At 39.0% G+C, this 14,476-nt stretch overlaps 1 protein-coding gene across 2 annotated transcripts; it reads left to right on the forward strand.

Moving 5' to 3' along the window:
* The first annotated feature begins 545 nt into the window (after positions 1-545).
* Positions 546-12,828, forward strand: ampd1 (adenosine monophosphate deaminase 1 (isoform M)). 2 transcript variants are annotated; one of them, XM_086159066.1, is made up of 15 exons: positions 546-701; positions 3,876-4,041; positions 4,216-4,369; positions 6,216-6,381; positions 6,464-6,683; positions 6,914-7,043; positions 7,279-7,473; positions 8,570-8,701; positions 8,936-9,099; positions 9,346-9,472; positions 9,789-9,952; positions 10,385-10,505; positions 10,814-10,987; positions 12,157-12,267; positions 12,440-12,828. In XM_086159066.1, exons 1-15 carry the CDS (start codon positions 680-682, stop codon positions 12,593-12,595), a joined length of 2,202 nt encoding a protein of 733 aa, XP_086015192.1. In that variant the 5' UTR covers positions 546-679; the 3' UTR covers positions 12,596-12,828. The 2 variants fall into 2 exon arrangements, with proteins under 2 accessions (XP_086015192.1, XP_086015193.1); XM_086159067.1 differs by lacking the exon at positions 546-701 and adding an exon at positions 3,054-3,157.
* Positions 12,829-14,476: the final 1,648 nt, after the last annotated feature.

The following is a 14,476-nucleotide window of genomic DNA, read 5'->3' on the forward strand; positions in this document are numbered from 1 at the left end:
ATTTTGTTATGTTGACTCAGAAGATGTGCAGACTGAACCTTAACAGTCCACTAAGTGGATAATGTGGTCTCAATCCACACACTTATTGTGTTGCCTAAAAACCAAAACCCAGTTTGGTGAAGCATCAACAGCCAATTGTGCAGCTTAAACCTAAGCTATGTTATGAAAAACGTTGTTCTGATACTTAGAGCAGCATAATATGAAAGGAATTCCAAAGTAACATTAATTGACAGCTTGTACATCCGGTTGTCTCTGGATCTGCATCATCATTAATAATTTCGAGCAGCAGGTTGAATTTTGTCATTAGTAAGGTATGTTGGGAATCTGAATCAAGATGAACCCGTCTATAAACCGACTGATGTGAGGGCGACTTGTGGCGGCTATCAGGGTGTTATATAACGAAAGCCCCAGCACCACCACACACACATGCCCGGCTCTTTGTCTACTGGCCGTGCATGTCACCGTGCACGAGTCCTGGGTGCACTTAAAATAGAGCTGAACACATATGAGTTCCCTATTACTTCTAGGCGTGTACAGCAGGTTCTAGTTACAACTGAGGTTGAGGGAGCTTCATATCACAGGGACCAAGCACCAGCGCTGCACTTCCCAACTACAGGGGTCCAGTGGCTCACCACCTTTCACCAGTCGTCAGGGAGCAATTCTCGAGAGCAACGTCACCATGCCTAAAGTCGTAGTGCCAGGTGAGTATGCCCAAGTGAAGTGGAGGTACTCAGCAGCAGGAGGAGGGTTTGGATCATTGTGCAAAAGTTCTAACATTATAAGCGTTTCGGCCTTGATTAAGAGCGTGATCTGTTTCATTCGTCGTGTGTCCAAAAGTGTCAGGAATCTCTCACATGTGTTTGTTGAGGAGAAGCACAATGTTCATAACAAGTGCTGCATAAGCATCTGCGCAGGTTGGAAGTTTCTCTCCGTTCTCCACTGTGGGTTGGAACTGAGGGAACTTAGATGTCCTGACAGCTTCAAAGCAACGGGATAATATGAAGTCCTACATAATGGCTGTCAGATGATTCAAAACCCATTATTTATTTGTTTTTTGGGGATTCTTTCAAGTCTAGTGCAGTTCACCTGCAGAATCCTTTCAAATAATGTTCAGATTTTCTTGGATATTTTAATTCTTTTCTGTAGTTTGAATTTTGCATGGATATTCGGCTTTTTTTTTTCAGCTCATTTGTCACAAAATGGACAGTTTTCTTTGACAGCATCTCAGGAATCCAAACGCATCACTTTAAATGTGTTATCAATCAGTTGCTTTCAGTTTTCTTTCACTTTTACTATTTTGCTGTTTCAGTCATATAAATCCTGCAACCAGACTATTAATTAATTCAAATTTTAGTGCACAAAATTCATCCCACAAATCTAGGATCTGAAATGTGACAGATAGGAGTCAAAGACTATCTGGTTTCAAAATGTCAAGAGGAAATGGACTTTTTGTCGGCATCTTCCAACAGGTTAAATTAATGGCTGGAACAGGCTTTTTGATTATTGAGTTTTCCTCACATTTAACATTTCAGTGGGTCAACAGTGTAGACAGTTGTTGCATGACAACCATTTTGAATACTGTTGTCACAGTTGCTATTTAAAGTCTTACCTCCCTCAGACATGGTGCAACTACCACATCGTGAAGTGATATTGTTCCACCACAGGTTTTCCAAATAAAATAGCAACGCACAAAGAGCTAATATAGTTGAATGGTAATCGTTTTATAATTCATGGGGTGTTTGAGGGTTATTTCCACTGGTGATGAAAATGTGGACAATCACTGCAGGGTTGTAATGCAGACCTTATAATATGAATATGATCAAAATGTTTGGATATGGAGCAGCATCAGTTGCTCTTTTTATCTACCCTGAAAAGAACGTACTCCTGCATCCCCTAAAAATACGCTGTGGATTTTCTAAAAATTGACAGGCATTACAAAAGTATTTAAAAAAAAACCTTGAATGTCAAACAAATCAGAAAATCTCTTAGAAATTACACAAACATAATAGCAAAACATTAAATAAATGTCAACCTACTTTTGCAATACTTGTAATCAGAAGTTTGGTGAATGCACAAAATGACTCTCGTGGAAAGTCTAGATTAAAAATCCATCACGTTTCTATTCGGACCAGCCCCGTCAATAAAACAAGCAATAACTATTATATCAATTGACAAAAGTTTATTACGTCATCAAATCTGTATGGTTTTCTTTCAACCCATGATTGTGCCATCTTGACTGGGGTGTTTTGCACACTCAGCAGAAGGAGGAAGCGAGTGTGAGTATGTGGCTCGAGATGAAGGTTAAATGCATGGTTCATTGTAGGAATGCGATCACCAAAAGAGCGTTTTTGAGTGCAGCCAAGGTTTCTATAGCAACTATAGAGGCTGTTCTGAATTGCACTTTTTGTAAGTCGCTTTGGATAAAAGCGTCTGCCAAATGACTGTAATGTAATGTAATGTAATGTAATGTTCATTAATGCGTCTTCTTCATCATCATCATTTTAAATTGAAAGAGCATCTTTAAATGAGTGAGGCACTTATTATATCCAGGATGGTTAGACCCAGTCACAAGAGTAGTACATGTTACTTTTTCCTGAGAGCTGGAAAGACAGTAAAAAGTGGATGACCCTATCACGGGGTCATCTACTTTTTACTGTTGTGACATTCCTCGGAATATGATTTATAAGTAATTGCTTTGCAGGGAGAACCAAGGCTGGAAATCAACACTGGATTTGAAAATATAATGCAGTGCCTCTGCTTTCAACAAAATATTATTTATTCTGCCTTCAATTTGATATTCTGTTTAACATTCCATTGTCCTCTCCATTATCCACCCTCATTCTACTACTTCATACGCACTAATCCATTTACCAGAATTAATATATCATTTTCATTTTCTTTCTAACCCATATCTACAACTTTGCTTTATATAACGTATAAGCGTCAGAGAACAGAGGTAGCATCCTTTTCTAAAATCCTTCTGTTCATATGCACTGTAGTTTAATATCATAAAACAAATGAAGACTTTTGATATCAATATGTTCTTGCTTAACAACCTAAATGTAATGTGAAAATAACATCCCCCCTTTCTAACACTTTCTTTTCTGGGCTTTACACCGGGCGGTGCACTCTTGTTGGTCATGATCAGGTCAACACAGTAAGTACGCAGTGTGAGAAATGGAAATTTGAGCCAAATGTGTACTGCTGGAGGTGTCATCTTAGAGTAGAGAGGCTTGGCTGTTGGTTAGTTGTTGCATGTGTTGCATAGAATTTAAACTAGAAGGATGTCGGCTTTGTAGGAGACACCTCTCATGCTGTGCATTGTACTATTTGTCAGTAAGCCTAAATGCTGCAAGGAATGTCATTTTTACAAGATCCTCATTTTGTGTCATTATCTTTGTGTACCGATGATTAAGTATTGGTACATCTTATCTGACAGTATGCAAATGGAACAAATTAAACAGAGAAAGACACCGAAATAGAGAGAGGAAAAAATCAATTTCTTAATTATGAATGAAACCCTATGTGTGTGTTTGTGACTCATCCCTGTAGATCCTCCTTTTGCTTTGGACTCTGTGTTTTCAGCTCAGAGGGCAGGGATACAGAATGTGTCTGTAACAGGCAGCAGACAGTGTAACATGTATGATGCATGCGCTAGAATATGCCTGTTAGGTGAGGTATGTGCTTGTAATGTCAGAGATGAAGCAAGATTTCACTAATTGTGCAAAAACATCACTCAGCGGTCATTCGGGCAGAAGGAAATGTTTTTGGCTCATCTCAAAATCATTACTTTTTTTTGATATATTGCTGCATGATGTACGGACAATGGTGCACTTTTGTTTTCTCATTGTCTACATTTGCGCCATGCCTGACAGAGACCGATGATAAGATGCGAGCTTTTGCGGAGCAGGTCTTTGCGTCTGAGACCAAAGATGAGTCCGTCCGAGATGAGCTCTCCATGTTTGACGTATCCGAGGACTGTCCCATCATCCACCATGAGATGGCCCACCACCTACACACTGATGATAATTCTGAGAAACGGTGAGAGCAAATCTACTGTTTTGAAAACCAAAAATAAATCGTGTTTATTTTCTCTAAAAACCTATGGCTTGTGACTTGGTTTGTTTGATAGGCTTCATGACACATATTTTGTGTGCAAAATATCTGACGATGAGACAGTGAAGTTCACACTTTGATGTACCACATCTTCAACAGGAAGAGGCGATGCCGCACCATGGCTGTTCCTGCTGCTGCGACCCCGGCCGCTGCTGTCACTGCCCCTGTAGTATCTGTGGAAGTGGATACACCCACATACCTGGAAGTACCTGACTTCCAGAGAGTAGCCATCATCGGAGACTACGCCTCTGGGGTAACATTTTCTTTTCATGAACTTTCCAGTAAGATTAACCGAGCACAATAATAGTAAAGTGCTAATTAATTTGAATTAGGAGCCAGATCATTTGACATTTATCAGGTTTCCTGATAAAACAATTGCAAATTCCTGAACACCTATACTAATTGGTAAAGAAAGGGGAAACTTTATGCTGTCATACAGAAAAACACTAGAGCAGCATAGCATTAAAACACGGGGATGATAAGTACAGATTATTTAAGTAATATCATACAGATTCTGTGCAACGGTATAGAGTAGTCAAATTTAGATATGTCAGTGGATATGTCATCTGAAAAAATCCCCAAACTGAGATATTCTCGAGTCTGAAGGTGAAAACTATTCACACTAAGAGTGTGGCGGTGAGGAACACAACTCTCCTGGCTCCACAAGTAAACAAGCAGTACTAAACCTTTAAGAGCTCCAAGAACTCATTAAAGTTCATATCAGGTCACTTTTGCGGTCAAACAAGTGTTAGAAATAATAGGGTTTAAACTTGTTTGTTTGCAGATCAGACAGAAAAACAGACTTTGAGACCTGTGATTTTATTCTTCTTCAAACCTGTGGATTTAAGCTTTACATTTTATCGAACTGGTTATCTAACAACAGCTATCAGTTGACTCAATGTCATCCTCATGTAAATAATCCACCATCTGAAGCGTAAAAAACAGCTTTTAGGTTCAACACGGATGAAAATATAATGCCTGTTGCTATGGGCTGTAGTTTTAATCTTATTCCAAGATAAGTCTGCTCATCTTTGGAGTCTAAACAATTTTCCCAATTTTGTGATCTCTGTATTTGTCTTTTAGAACACAATTTGAGTATTTTTTGAGAAACTTTTAGTTGTTTTTTCAAGATCATTTATCAGTGTTTGTAACGAGAGATCCTTAGATAGACTTGATGTGAATGTTTGAGGTGTTGACATTGAATTTTAGTGGCTATATGTGTCTGTGTGTCAGTGACCTCTCAGCCTGACTCCCAATGACAGGCCCATGAATGGAAGTCACCTCTTGCTGCCGGAGGCTCAGATTTCATGACTATGGGTCTGAAATTGCAGAGGGAAAGAAATACTGTGTGCAGAATGATATTTCTATCTAACCATTCAAGAAATGTCTGTTTATGTTTCAATATATGTTTAAAAGTTGGGGGAAAAATGACATAACAAAGACAATATTTTTTAAACTAATGACTAATGTCGGGAAAAACTAGCCTGTATAAAGGAATAATTTGTATTGCATTTTAAAGTCATCCCAGGTGAAGCACCCCCATCTACTGTATACCCTGACCAAGTTAGACCCCAGGGAGTCAGTCGATATATGTCCAAATTATTATTTTTTTTTTTTTTACTCAGCACAAAGGACAAGAAGAGAAGAAAAAAAACAAATAAGTAAAAGCATTATTACTGTTAAATACCCAACACAAATATCTGATTCCATGAAAAAAAAAAATAAATTAACAGAACAATAATAAAAAAAAGTACATTGACAAGGTATAATGACACAACAGCAGAAAAGTATGCAGATAATATTTACCGAGCAAATTAAGTAAATAAATACACATTTAACTATGCAAACAAGCAAATAAATGAAGACGTTAATAAGAGATGGATCAAAACTAACAAGAGATTCGAAAAACCTGAAAGAAATTATCAATAATCAGTCACTAAAACAGTTTCATAAAGCTGTACATTCAGCAAGAGATTTTGATGTGCGGCAAAAGACAGTAAAAATGTGACCTACAGATACAAACGTGTTGTTCCAAATATGAAACTATAAAAGGACGCAGTTATCAATAATGTATAAAATACCTGTACTTTGCTCCTCAGGTCACCATGGATGACTTTGAGCTGTCCTGTAAGGGTCTGTATCGGGCCTTGACCATCAGGGAGAAATACATGAGACTGGCGTATCAGCGCTTCCCAAGGACGGCCTCGCAGTACCTGCGTGAAATGGAGGGTGAGGCATTTAAGCCCGAAGATCAGGTGCAACCAGGTGAGGAGACGCTGCTTATGTGAAAGCTTCCATGAAAAGATGTCACAACTCTAAACTTCTGAATTGTTGTACATTTCCATAGTCTTCACTCCTCCTCCAAAGAATGGCGAGGACCCGTTTGAAAACAGCGACCTACCAAAAAATCTGGGTTATGTTGCTCGTATGAAAGATGGTCTCATCTACGTGTACAATGACGCCGCAGCTGCTGACAAACATCAGCCCAAAGACATGCCCTGCCCTGACTATGCCACCTTTATCGATGACATGAACTTCCTCATCGCTCTCATTGCACAGGGCCCAACGTGAGTCTAAGAGTGTGTTTATGCATTTTAAAAGTTTCAGTTCTCACCATGTTCCTCCATAATTTTATTCAAAGCATTTTTTCAAGGTATTTATTCAAAGCTTTCTGTAGTCAAGCTTTTGAAAGCAGGCAAAGACTTTTATGACAATAACAAACATTTTTGATGCATTAGTCATGGAAATGCTCCGGTATCTGACAGTTCATCTGTTGTGATTCCTCTCTGATCTTCAGTAAAACTTACACTCACCGCCGTCTGAAGTTCCTGATGTCCAAGTTCAATGTGCATGAGATGCTGAATGAGATGGAGGAGATGAGGGAACTAAAGATGAACCCCCACAGGGATTTCTACAACTGTAGGAAGGTAGCTGAAAGTTACAAACTCTGCAAACAACAGTTAACATTAGAGCTACAATAAAACATTCAATGGAAAAAACAACCACATGGACTAGATTTAAAATGACAAAAAAGGAATTTATTTATCATTTTTAATGTTTCAACTTCCAGAGCATACTCTCTGTCAGTTGCTGCTCTATCTTGAGACTACACAATTAAAACGTGCAAATCTCAGTGGCCCACTGGCTGTCCTCTCTTCCCAGGTGGACACCCACATCCATGCTGCTGCGTGCATGAACCAGAAACATTTGCTGCGCTTTATCAAGAAGTCTTACCGCGTAGATGCCGACCGCATCGTGCACAAACTCAACGGCCGTGAAGTCACCATGAAGGAGCTCTTTGAGTCCCTCAACCTGCATCCATATGACCTTACTGTGGACTCTCTGGATGTCCATGCTGTGCGTTCCTGACCTTATATAGCATTTTATGCAAATGACCAAAATAACATTGGAGGGAAACAGAAAAGAAGCTCATTTTCCCTTGGTCTGTCCAAGGGTGAATGAAAACACATACAATGGGTTAAAAGTATCGTAAAGTTTATGGTGTTTTGGTTTAGAAGAAAATAGAATGCCCTTTATTGTCAGTTTTCTGAATTTACAACAAGATTGGAGCAATTCTTCTTTCAGTGCAAACAGTGAGTTACACTAATATATACAGGATAAAGTCCTACAATACAGTGTAAATAGACCCTGGACAAGGCAGTTCAAATTCACTCTAGAGAAGACAGAGCAAACAGTGCAAGACAATGCAAATTGACTCTATAATGAAGATGGTGCAAACAGCTCAAGGCAGAGCAAATTCACTCTGTAGACGGTGGAGATAAAAACAAGAATCTAAATAATATGAAAAGTATTGCAGAGGATGTAAACAAGTATTTCACTGGTTATTGGCATGATTGTCGTGTAATGGCTGAGATATATTGCACATTGTCAGATTAGTTGACAGCAGAAATACAGGACTGTCTCAGAAAATTAGAATATTGTGATAAAGTTCTATATCTTCTGTGATGCAATTACAAAAACAAAAATGTCATACATTCTGGATTCATTACAAATCAACTGAAATATTGCAAGCTTTTTGTTATTTTAATATTGCTGATAATGGCTTACATCTTAAGAAAACTTAAAAATCCTATCTCAAAATATTAGAATATCATGAAAAAGTAATTTTTGTTTTTTTAATTGCACTACAGAAGAAAAAAAACTTTATCACAATATTCTAATTTTCTGAGGCAGTCCTGTATGTTGATGGCTTGGGTTGTTGCATACGAGAGTTCAGGGTGGTGACGGGTTTGCAAAAAAAAAAAAAAAACTCTTTGAATCTGTTAGTTATTGTTTTGATACACCTGTTGTACCTGCCAGAAGGCAACAGGTCAAACAGCTGGGAACCTACATGTAAACTGTCCTTCATGATATCTTTATCAAATCATAGTCATGATCCTTCAAGGTCAAAATCTTTTTGGGTCTTACTTGTCTCTTTGTGGTTACTTTGAAGGGAAGACAAACCTTCCAGCGTTTTGATAAATTCAATGCCAAGTACAACCCTGTTGGAGCCAGCGAGCTGCGTGATTTGTACATGAAGACAGAAAACCACATCAATGGGGAGTACTTTGCCACCATCATCAAGGTCAGTTTCAATATTTCAGTACATTGTTAAAAAAAGAAACACTTCAGGAAAAAAAAAGAGTTTTGGAATCATTGGAATGAACCTTTTGTTCAAAGCACCTAGACTCTAACCTCCAGTTGATATACTTGTAGAAGTCAATCTTTTGAGAAGGGGATGCCTCCTATTATGTATTCAACAGTCTGCTGAGTTGAAGTTCATGTCACTAGAGCCTGATCTGTCATTTGCTTGAACCAGGAAGTAGCCAGTGACTTGGAGGATGCTAAGTACCAGTATGCTGAACCCCGTCTCTCCATCTATGGCTCCAACCCCAATGAGTGGAACAAGCTCTCAAGCTGGTTTGTCAAGCACAGAGTTTACTCCCCAAACTTCAAATGGATGATTCAAATTCCCAGGATCTAGTAAGTCTTTCAAACTCAGTCCTTCATTTCTTGATGTTTGAGTCGATGGTGAGACTGATGGACAGCAATTGATATTTTTGCAGATACATTAATTATTCTTTTTATCTGTGGCATCACAGTGATTAAAAGTGTTTACCGGTCATTGTCAGTCAAATAAAAAGGACACAGTATTCAGCTTTTGTTATAAAGCTGCAGCGATGAACAAAAATCAGATATGTATTCTTCTGGTTCTCCCTTGTGTTTCAGTGATATCTTCAGGGGCAGAAACTTCGTGCCCCACTTTGGCAAGATGTTGGAGAACATTTTCCTTCCTGTGTTCCAGGCTACCATTGACCCACAGTCAAACAAAGAGCTCAGCATCTTCCTCAAGCATGTGAGCCAGAAGAGCCTCAAGTGCTCAAGTGCTGAGTTTTATCTTTTACCGTCTTTAATACACTAAAGCTATACTTATGAAGAAGATGATGAAACAACCTCTCTCAGGATGGAAAAGTATTTATTTTCCAAAACTGGTGGGCAGAAATTAATAGAAATGCATTTTAAGCATTATATTCATACACATAGACATTCACACTGTATATGTTCTTATGCATTTAATGTACTAGAATTATTACTTGTGGGGGAAAAAAAATCAGACAAGGTTCACTTTTCCCTTTGGCTTGTGTAACAAATCCTTCCGTTCTGGTATGTAGGTGACAGGTTTTGACAGTGTGGATGATGAGTCCAAGCACAGCGGCCACATGTTCTCTACTAAGAGCCCCAAACCAGAGGAGTGGGACATTGCGAAGAACCCCTCCTACACCTACTACATCTATTACATGTATGCCAACATAGCAGTGCTCAACCAGCTCCGGAGGTGAGTAGCAATCTGTGGGAAAATTTTGTTGGCTCAACCCCAACCGGTATGGGATTTTTTTTTGAGTGAATACCAACCTCAATATGTTGGAGTTGCACAATCAGTGAAAAATTTGGACATCAGAAAAAAATTAACTGAAAGCAAGTTACATTTAAGTTGGAAATAAATATCAGGTTGAAGTTGAGATCTCTTATCTGTTAGTGAACAAATGAAATATCGGAATTGGTCAATGTCCACTTTGCCAAAAATTAAAGACACCACATTTCCTTATTAGGTAGCTTTGTTTTCTAAATCTTTCTAACTTTCTAACTTTTCTTCCCTCTCTTCATGTGAGAAAAATGATCTTAAATTCTCATGTGTCACATGTCGCATTTCGCACTTTCTCCGAGATGAGATTGTTGTATGACAATGTGCTTGTCTTGTGTTTTCCAGACAGAGGGGCATGAACACGTTCATGTTCAGGCCTCACTGTGGTGAAGCTGGCGCTGTCACTCATCTGTTGGCTGCCTTCATGACTGCTGACAATATCTCTCACGGTCTTAACCTCAAGAAGGTCAGTTCTCTAGACTGATGATACAGAGACAAATTTAGTGTCTCATACATTATAGATTTACTCTGATATTCAGCAGTGAACATAATTCTGTACCTCATAGGTCTTTCCACAGTGCTAGAAACCACACTCTTCTCAAGTGATAACAAAGGCTTTCAGCTTCCTGAATCACAGTATAAGAGAAACAACATGATAAAATATATATATTTTTAATTTTTGCAGTAATATCTGTCTATCTAACTTCTACTTGTCTGAAAAGCCTTGAAAAAAAGCTGACTATATTTCAATTAACATCTGATTAATTCTTGCAGAGTCCTGTACTGCAGTACCTGTACTTCCTGACCCAGATCCCCATCGCCATGTCCCCTCTTAGCAACAACAGCCTCTTCCTAGAGTACGCCAAAAACCCGCTGCTGGAGTTTCACAAGAAAGGCCTGGTGGTCTCTTTGTCCACTGACGACCCCATGCAATTCCACTACACCAAGGTCCGAGTCCATTGCAAGACGTCTCACTGTATTGTGTAATGTACTATAGTTGTATGCACGTCTTCTGGGCAAAATCATCTATAAATGGTTTTTGTGGAGAACCTAGACATAACAGCCAGGGAGGGGTACCAAGTGAGTGAAACAATGACCAGACCTTAAAAACCTTTTTATTTTTTCCATAGTAGCTAAAACAAATGTGCAAAATTAGCATTTTCTCAGACATGGAGTACAAAATCAGATACCCTTGGCTGAAAAAAAAAATGTAAAAATTGAAATCATTTCTAGAAAAGTCAGAGAGAAATTATAGGGATTGACAGGAATCTCCATGGAGCATGATGTTTGCAGATGACAATGTGATCTGTAGTGAGATCGGGGAACAGGATGAGGAAAATCTTGAGAAGTGGAGGTGTGCTCTTGAAAGGAGAGGAATGCAGGTTAGTCGCAGCAAGACAGAGTATATGTGTGTGGATGAGAAGAACCCTTGTGGAACGGTGAGGCTACAGGGAATGGAGATGAAGAAGTTGGAGGATTTCAAGTACTTGGGGTCAACAGTCCAGAGCAGCAGAGAGTGTGAAAAAGAGGTGAAGAAGCGGGTTCAAGCAGGTTGGAACGGGTGAAGAAAAGTGTCAGGGGTGTCAGGGGTAGTATGTGATAGAAAGCCAGCCAGAATGAAATGAAAAGTGCACAAGACAGTGGTGAGACCAGCGATGCCGAATGGCCTAGAAACAGTGACATAGACGAAGAGACAGGAGTTAGTGCTAGAGGTTGTAGAGAAGAAGATGTAAAAGTTCTCTTTGGGAGTTACGAGGATGGATAGGATCAGGACTGAGTCTATCAGAGGAACAGCACATGTTAGATGTTTTGGAGAGAAGGTCAGAGACGCCAGACTGACACCGTTCGGTCATGTACAGAGGAGGGATAGTGAATATATTGGTAGACAGATGCTGGAATTGGAGCTGCCGGGCAGGAGGTCGAGAGGAAGACCAACGAGAAGGTTTATGGACGTAGTGAGAGAGGATATGAAGGTAGTTGGTGTGAGAGAGAAGGATACAGAGAATAGAGTTAGATGGAAAAGGTTGATTCGCTGTGGCGACCCCTGAAGGGAAAAGCCAAAAGGAAAAGACGAAGAAGGAAAAAAACACCTAAATTTAGGATGTTTATGTCTGCAGGAGCCCCTGATGGAGGAGTACGCCATTGCAGCCCAAGTCTTTAAGCTAAGTACCTGCGACATGTGTGAGATCTCCAGGAACAGTGTGCTCCAGAGCAGCATGTCTCATGAGGTAGGACAGAAAGAAGTTTATGAACATTTGATTTATCATATGATATTAGCCTTTTAAAGATCTGAAAGGTTTCTTTAGTCATTGATGGCGCAACAGAATAACTGCAGAACCAAAATTTGCTAAAATGTATTATATAATAGATCATAACCTTGTTTATTTTTCTGTGCTTCAGGAGAAATGCCACTTCTTGGGTCAGAACTACCTGAAAGAGGGTCCTGAGGGCAATGATATTCGTAAGACCAACGTTGCCCAAATCCGTATGGCGTATCGCTATGAGACCCTGTGCTATGAGATGAACCTCATCAAGGAGGGGCTGAAGGTCGATTAAACACAAGCTCATCGCTGGTGTTGCAAGTGATAAAACAGCTCGGGAGTCAAAAGCTTTTTGTTTTTTCAGTTGCAATTCTTCAAGTTTAAGAAAACTGCCTTCTGACACATAGATGTTTCAACTGGAGGAGGAAATTTGATCTGCTCCTTGAGTCCTTTATCTACTTCAATTCTTTCATTACAAAGGAATATTGTGTGTTGGAATGACAGTAAATAAACAGAGAAAAGCCAAGAGTCTTTGTTAAATGATTATTCATTTCTGCATTGCATGTAAAGAATGGAATGAAATGCAGGTTTTCAGATCTTCCTGGAGTTTAAAAAAAAAAAAGTGTAAATGAGTAAATGTCCTCTTATGAGGTGCTTTCATCACCTTGCAGTCTTGAAGTGTTACGCTGGATTGCATTCGCCCATTCACATTTGCAAAGAGAGATGGGTTAGAGCTGCCCTATATGGCTGCCAGTTACCATCCTTTATGATGGTAACTGGCGGCACACAGCCTGGAGGAGTTGCCGATGAAACAATTGACCTTCTGATTGGAAAGATGTCAGCTCTACCAATGACTCTACTTGGCCTTATTGCTGCCAAAAATGGCAAAGTTTTACTATTTCTCGAAAAAAAGGGCAGGTTCTGACACTGAAACACTACTTGATCGGCAGCGACATCTTACCTGGTACTTACTGCACAAAATAATGTGTTTTCTGTGTGATGTAAATAGATGCCTATCACTCCACACATTAGATCCCATCTGCCGCCTCACCATTCAAGCACTTGATCCAAAATGATATCAGATTATTATTTTTTTTCTTGAGATAGACTCTGATAAAGCTGCTTGCCATGTGAACAACAATGAAAGATGTAATCCTCAAAATGACCAATTCAACTCAAATTTCAAACATGTGGTAAATATTTGAAATGGCGGCTTCCCCCTGACAAAACTACAGGACTGTCTCAGAAAATTAGAATATTGTGATAAAGTTCCTTTTCTTCTGTAATGCAATTAAAACAACAAGAATTACTTTTCCAGGATATTCTAATATTTTGAGATAGGATTTTTGAGTTTTCTTAAGATGTAAGCCATAATCAGCAATATTAAAATAATAAAAGGCTCGGAATATTTCAGTTGATTTGAAATGAATCCAGAATGTATGGCATTTTTGTTTTTGTAATTGCATTACAGAAGATAAAGAACTTTATCATAATATTCTAATTTTCTGAGTCAGTCCTGTAGATCCTTCCCAGCCTGTCAGAAGAGCAAGTACCGGTATTGTCCGTCAGATGGCAGCATCGAGCTGCGTATGTACTATCACGCACCTGTAAAGTCATAATAATCTTAAAAAGGTTCTTTGTTTTATTTCTTTGGTTTGTTTTTTCTCATGATTTTCAATATATTTGCATTCTGCGTTTGCGCGGCGGACGGTGGCTGTGACGCTCCAACGATCACTCGTCAACAACAAATGGTATTGTTATGCATTTGGCTGACAACCTTTTATTATACTCTCCTAAAGTGGAGACACTGAGTTTGATTGTGACTTACAGAGAAAAAAGGACTTTTGATTTTCAGTTAAATTCAATGTTAAAGGTCATTTACTAAACTACTTGTATGTGTTCTGTCACAGAGGATGTCAGGATACTGATTTTAACTCAGCAACGGCGACTCGTACCGGAAGTTGCTCCTACATAATCAAATATATGACCGAAATGTGATTCATTTTTCACCTAACAAGAGGTGATATAGACTGCAAAATTATAGAAGGAGTTCATTCTAATTGTTTAGTTTGTGTAAAATGGCTGGCATGTATAAGAAATCGATTTAAATGGTGTCGTTTACAAATATATGATAAGCTTTTGAGATGACGGCTCATCGACTTGTTGATGGGTCAGT

This window comes from Fistularia commersonii, chromosome 14, assembly GCF_037954325.1.
Source record: "Fistularia commersonii isolate RoL2024-O1a breed Wild chromosome 14, RoL_Fcom_v1.0, whole genome shotgun sequence".
Taxonomy (NCBI): Eukaryota; Metazoa; Chordata; class Actinopteri; order Syngnathiformes; family Fistulariidae; genus Fistularia; species Fistularia commersonii.

Coding starts and splice junctions, on each gene's coding strand:
- ampd1 (XM_086159066.1), top strand. CDS start 680: ATGCCTAAAGTCGTAGTGCCAG. Junction 9,100..9,345: donor ATTCAAATTCCCAGGATCTA/GTAAGTCTTTCA, acceptor CTTGTGTTTCAG/TGATATCTTCAGGGGCAGAA. Junction 9,473..9,788: donor TCAGCATCTTCCTCAAGCAT/GTGAGCCAGAAG, acceptor TCTGGTATGTAG/GTGACAGGTTTTGACAGTGT.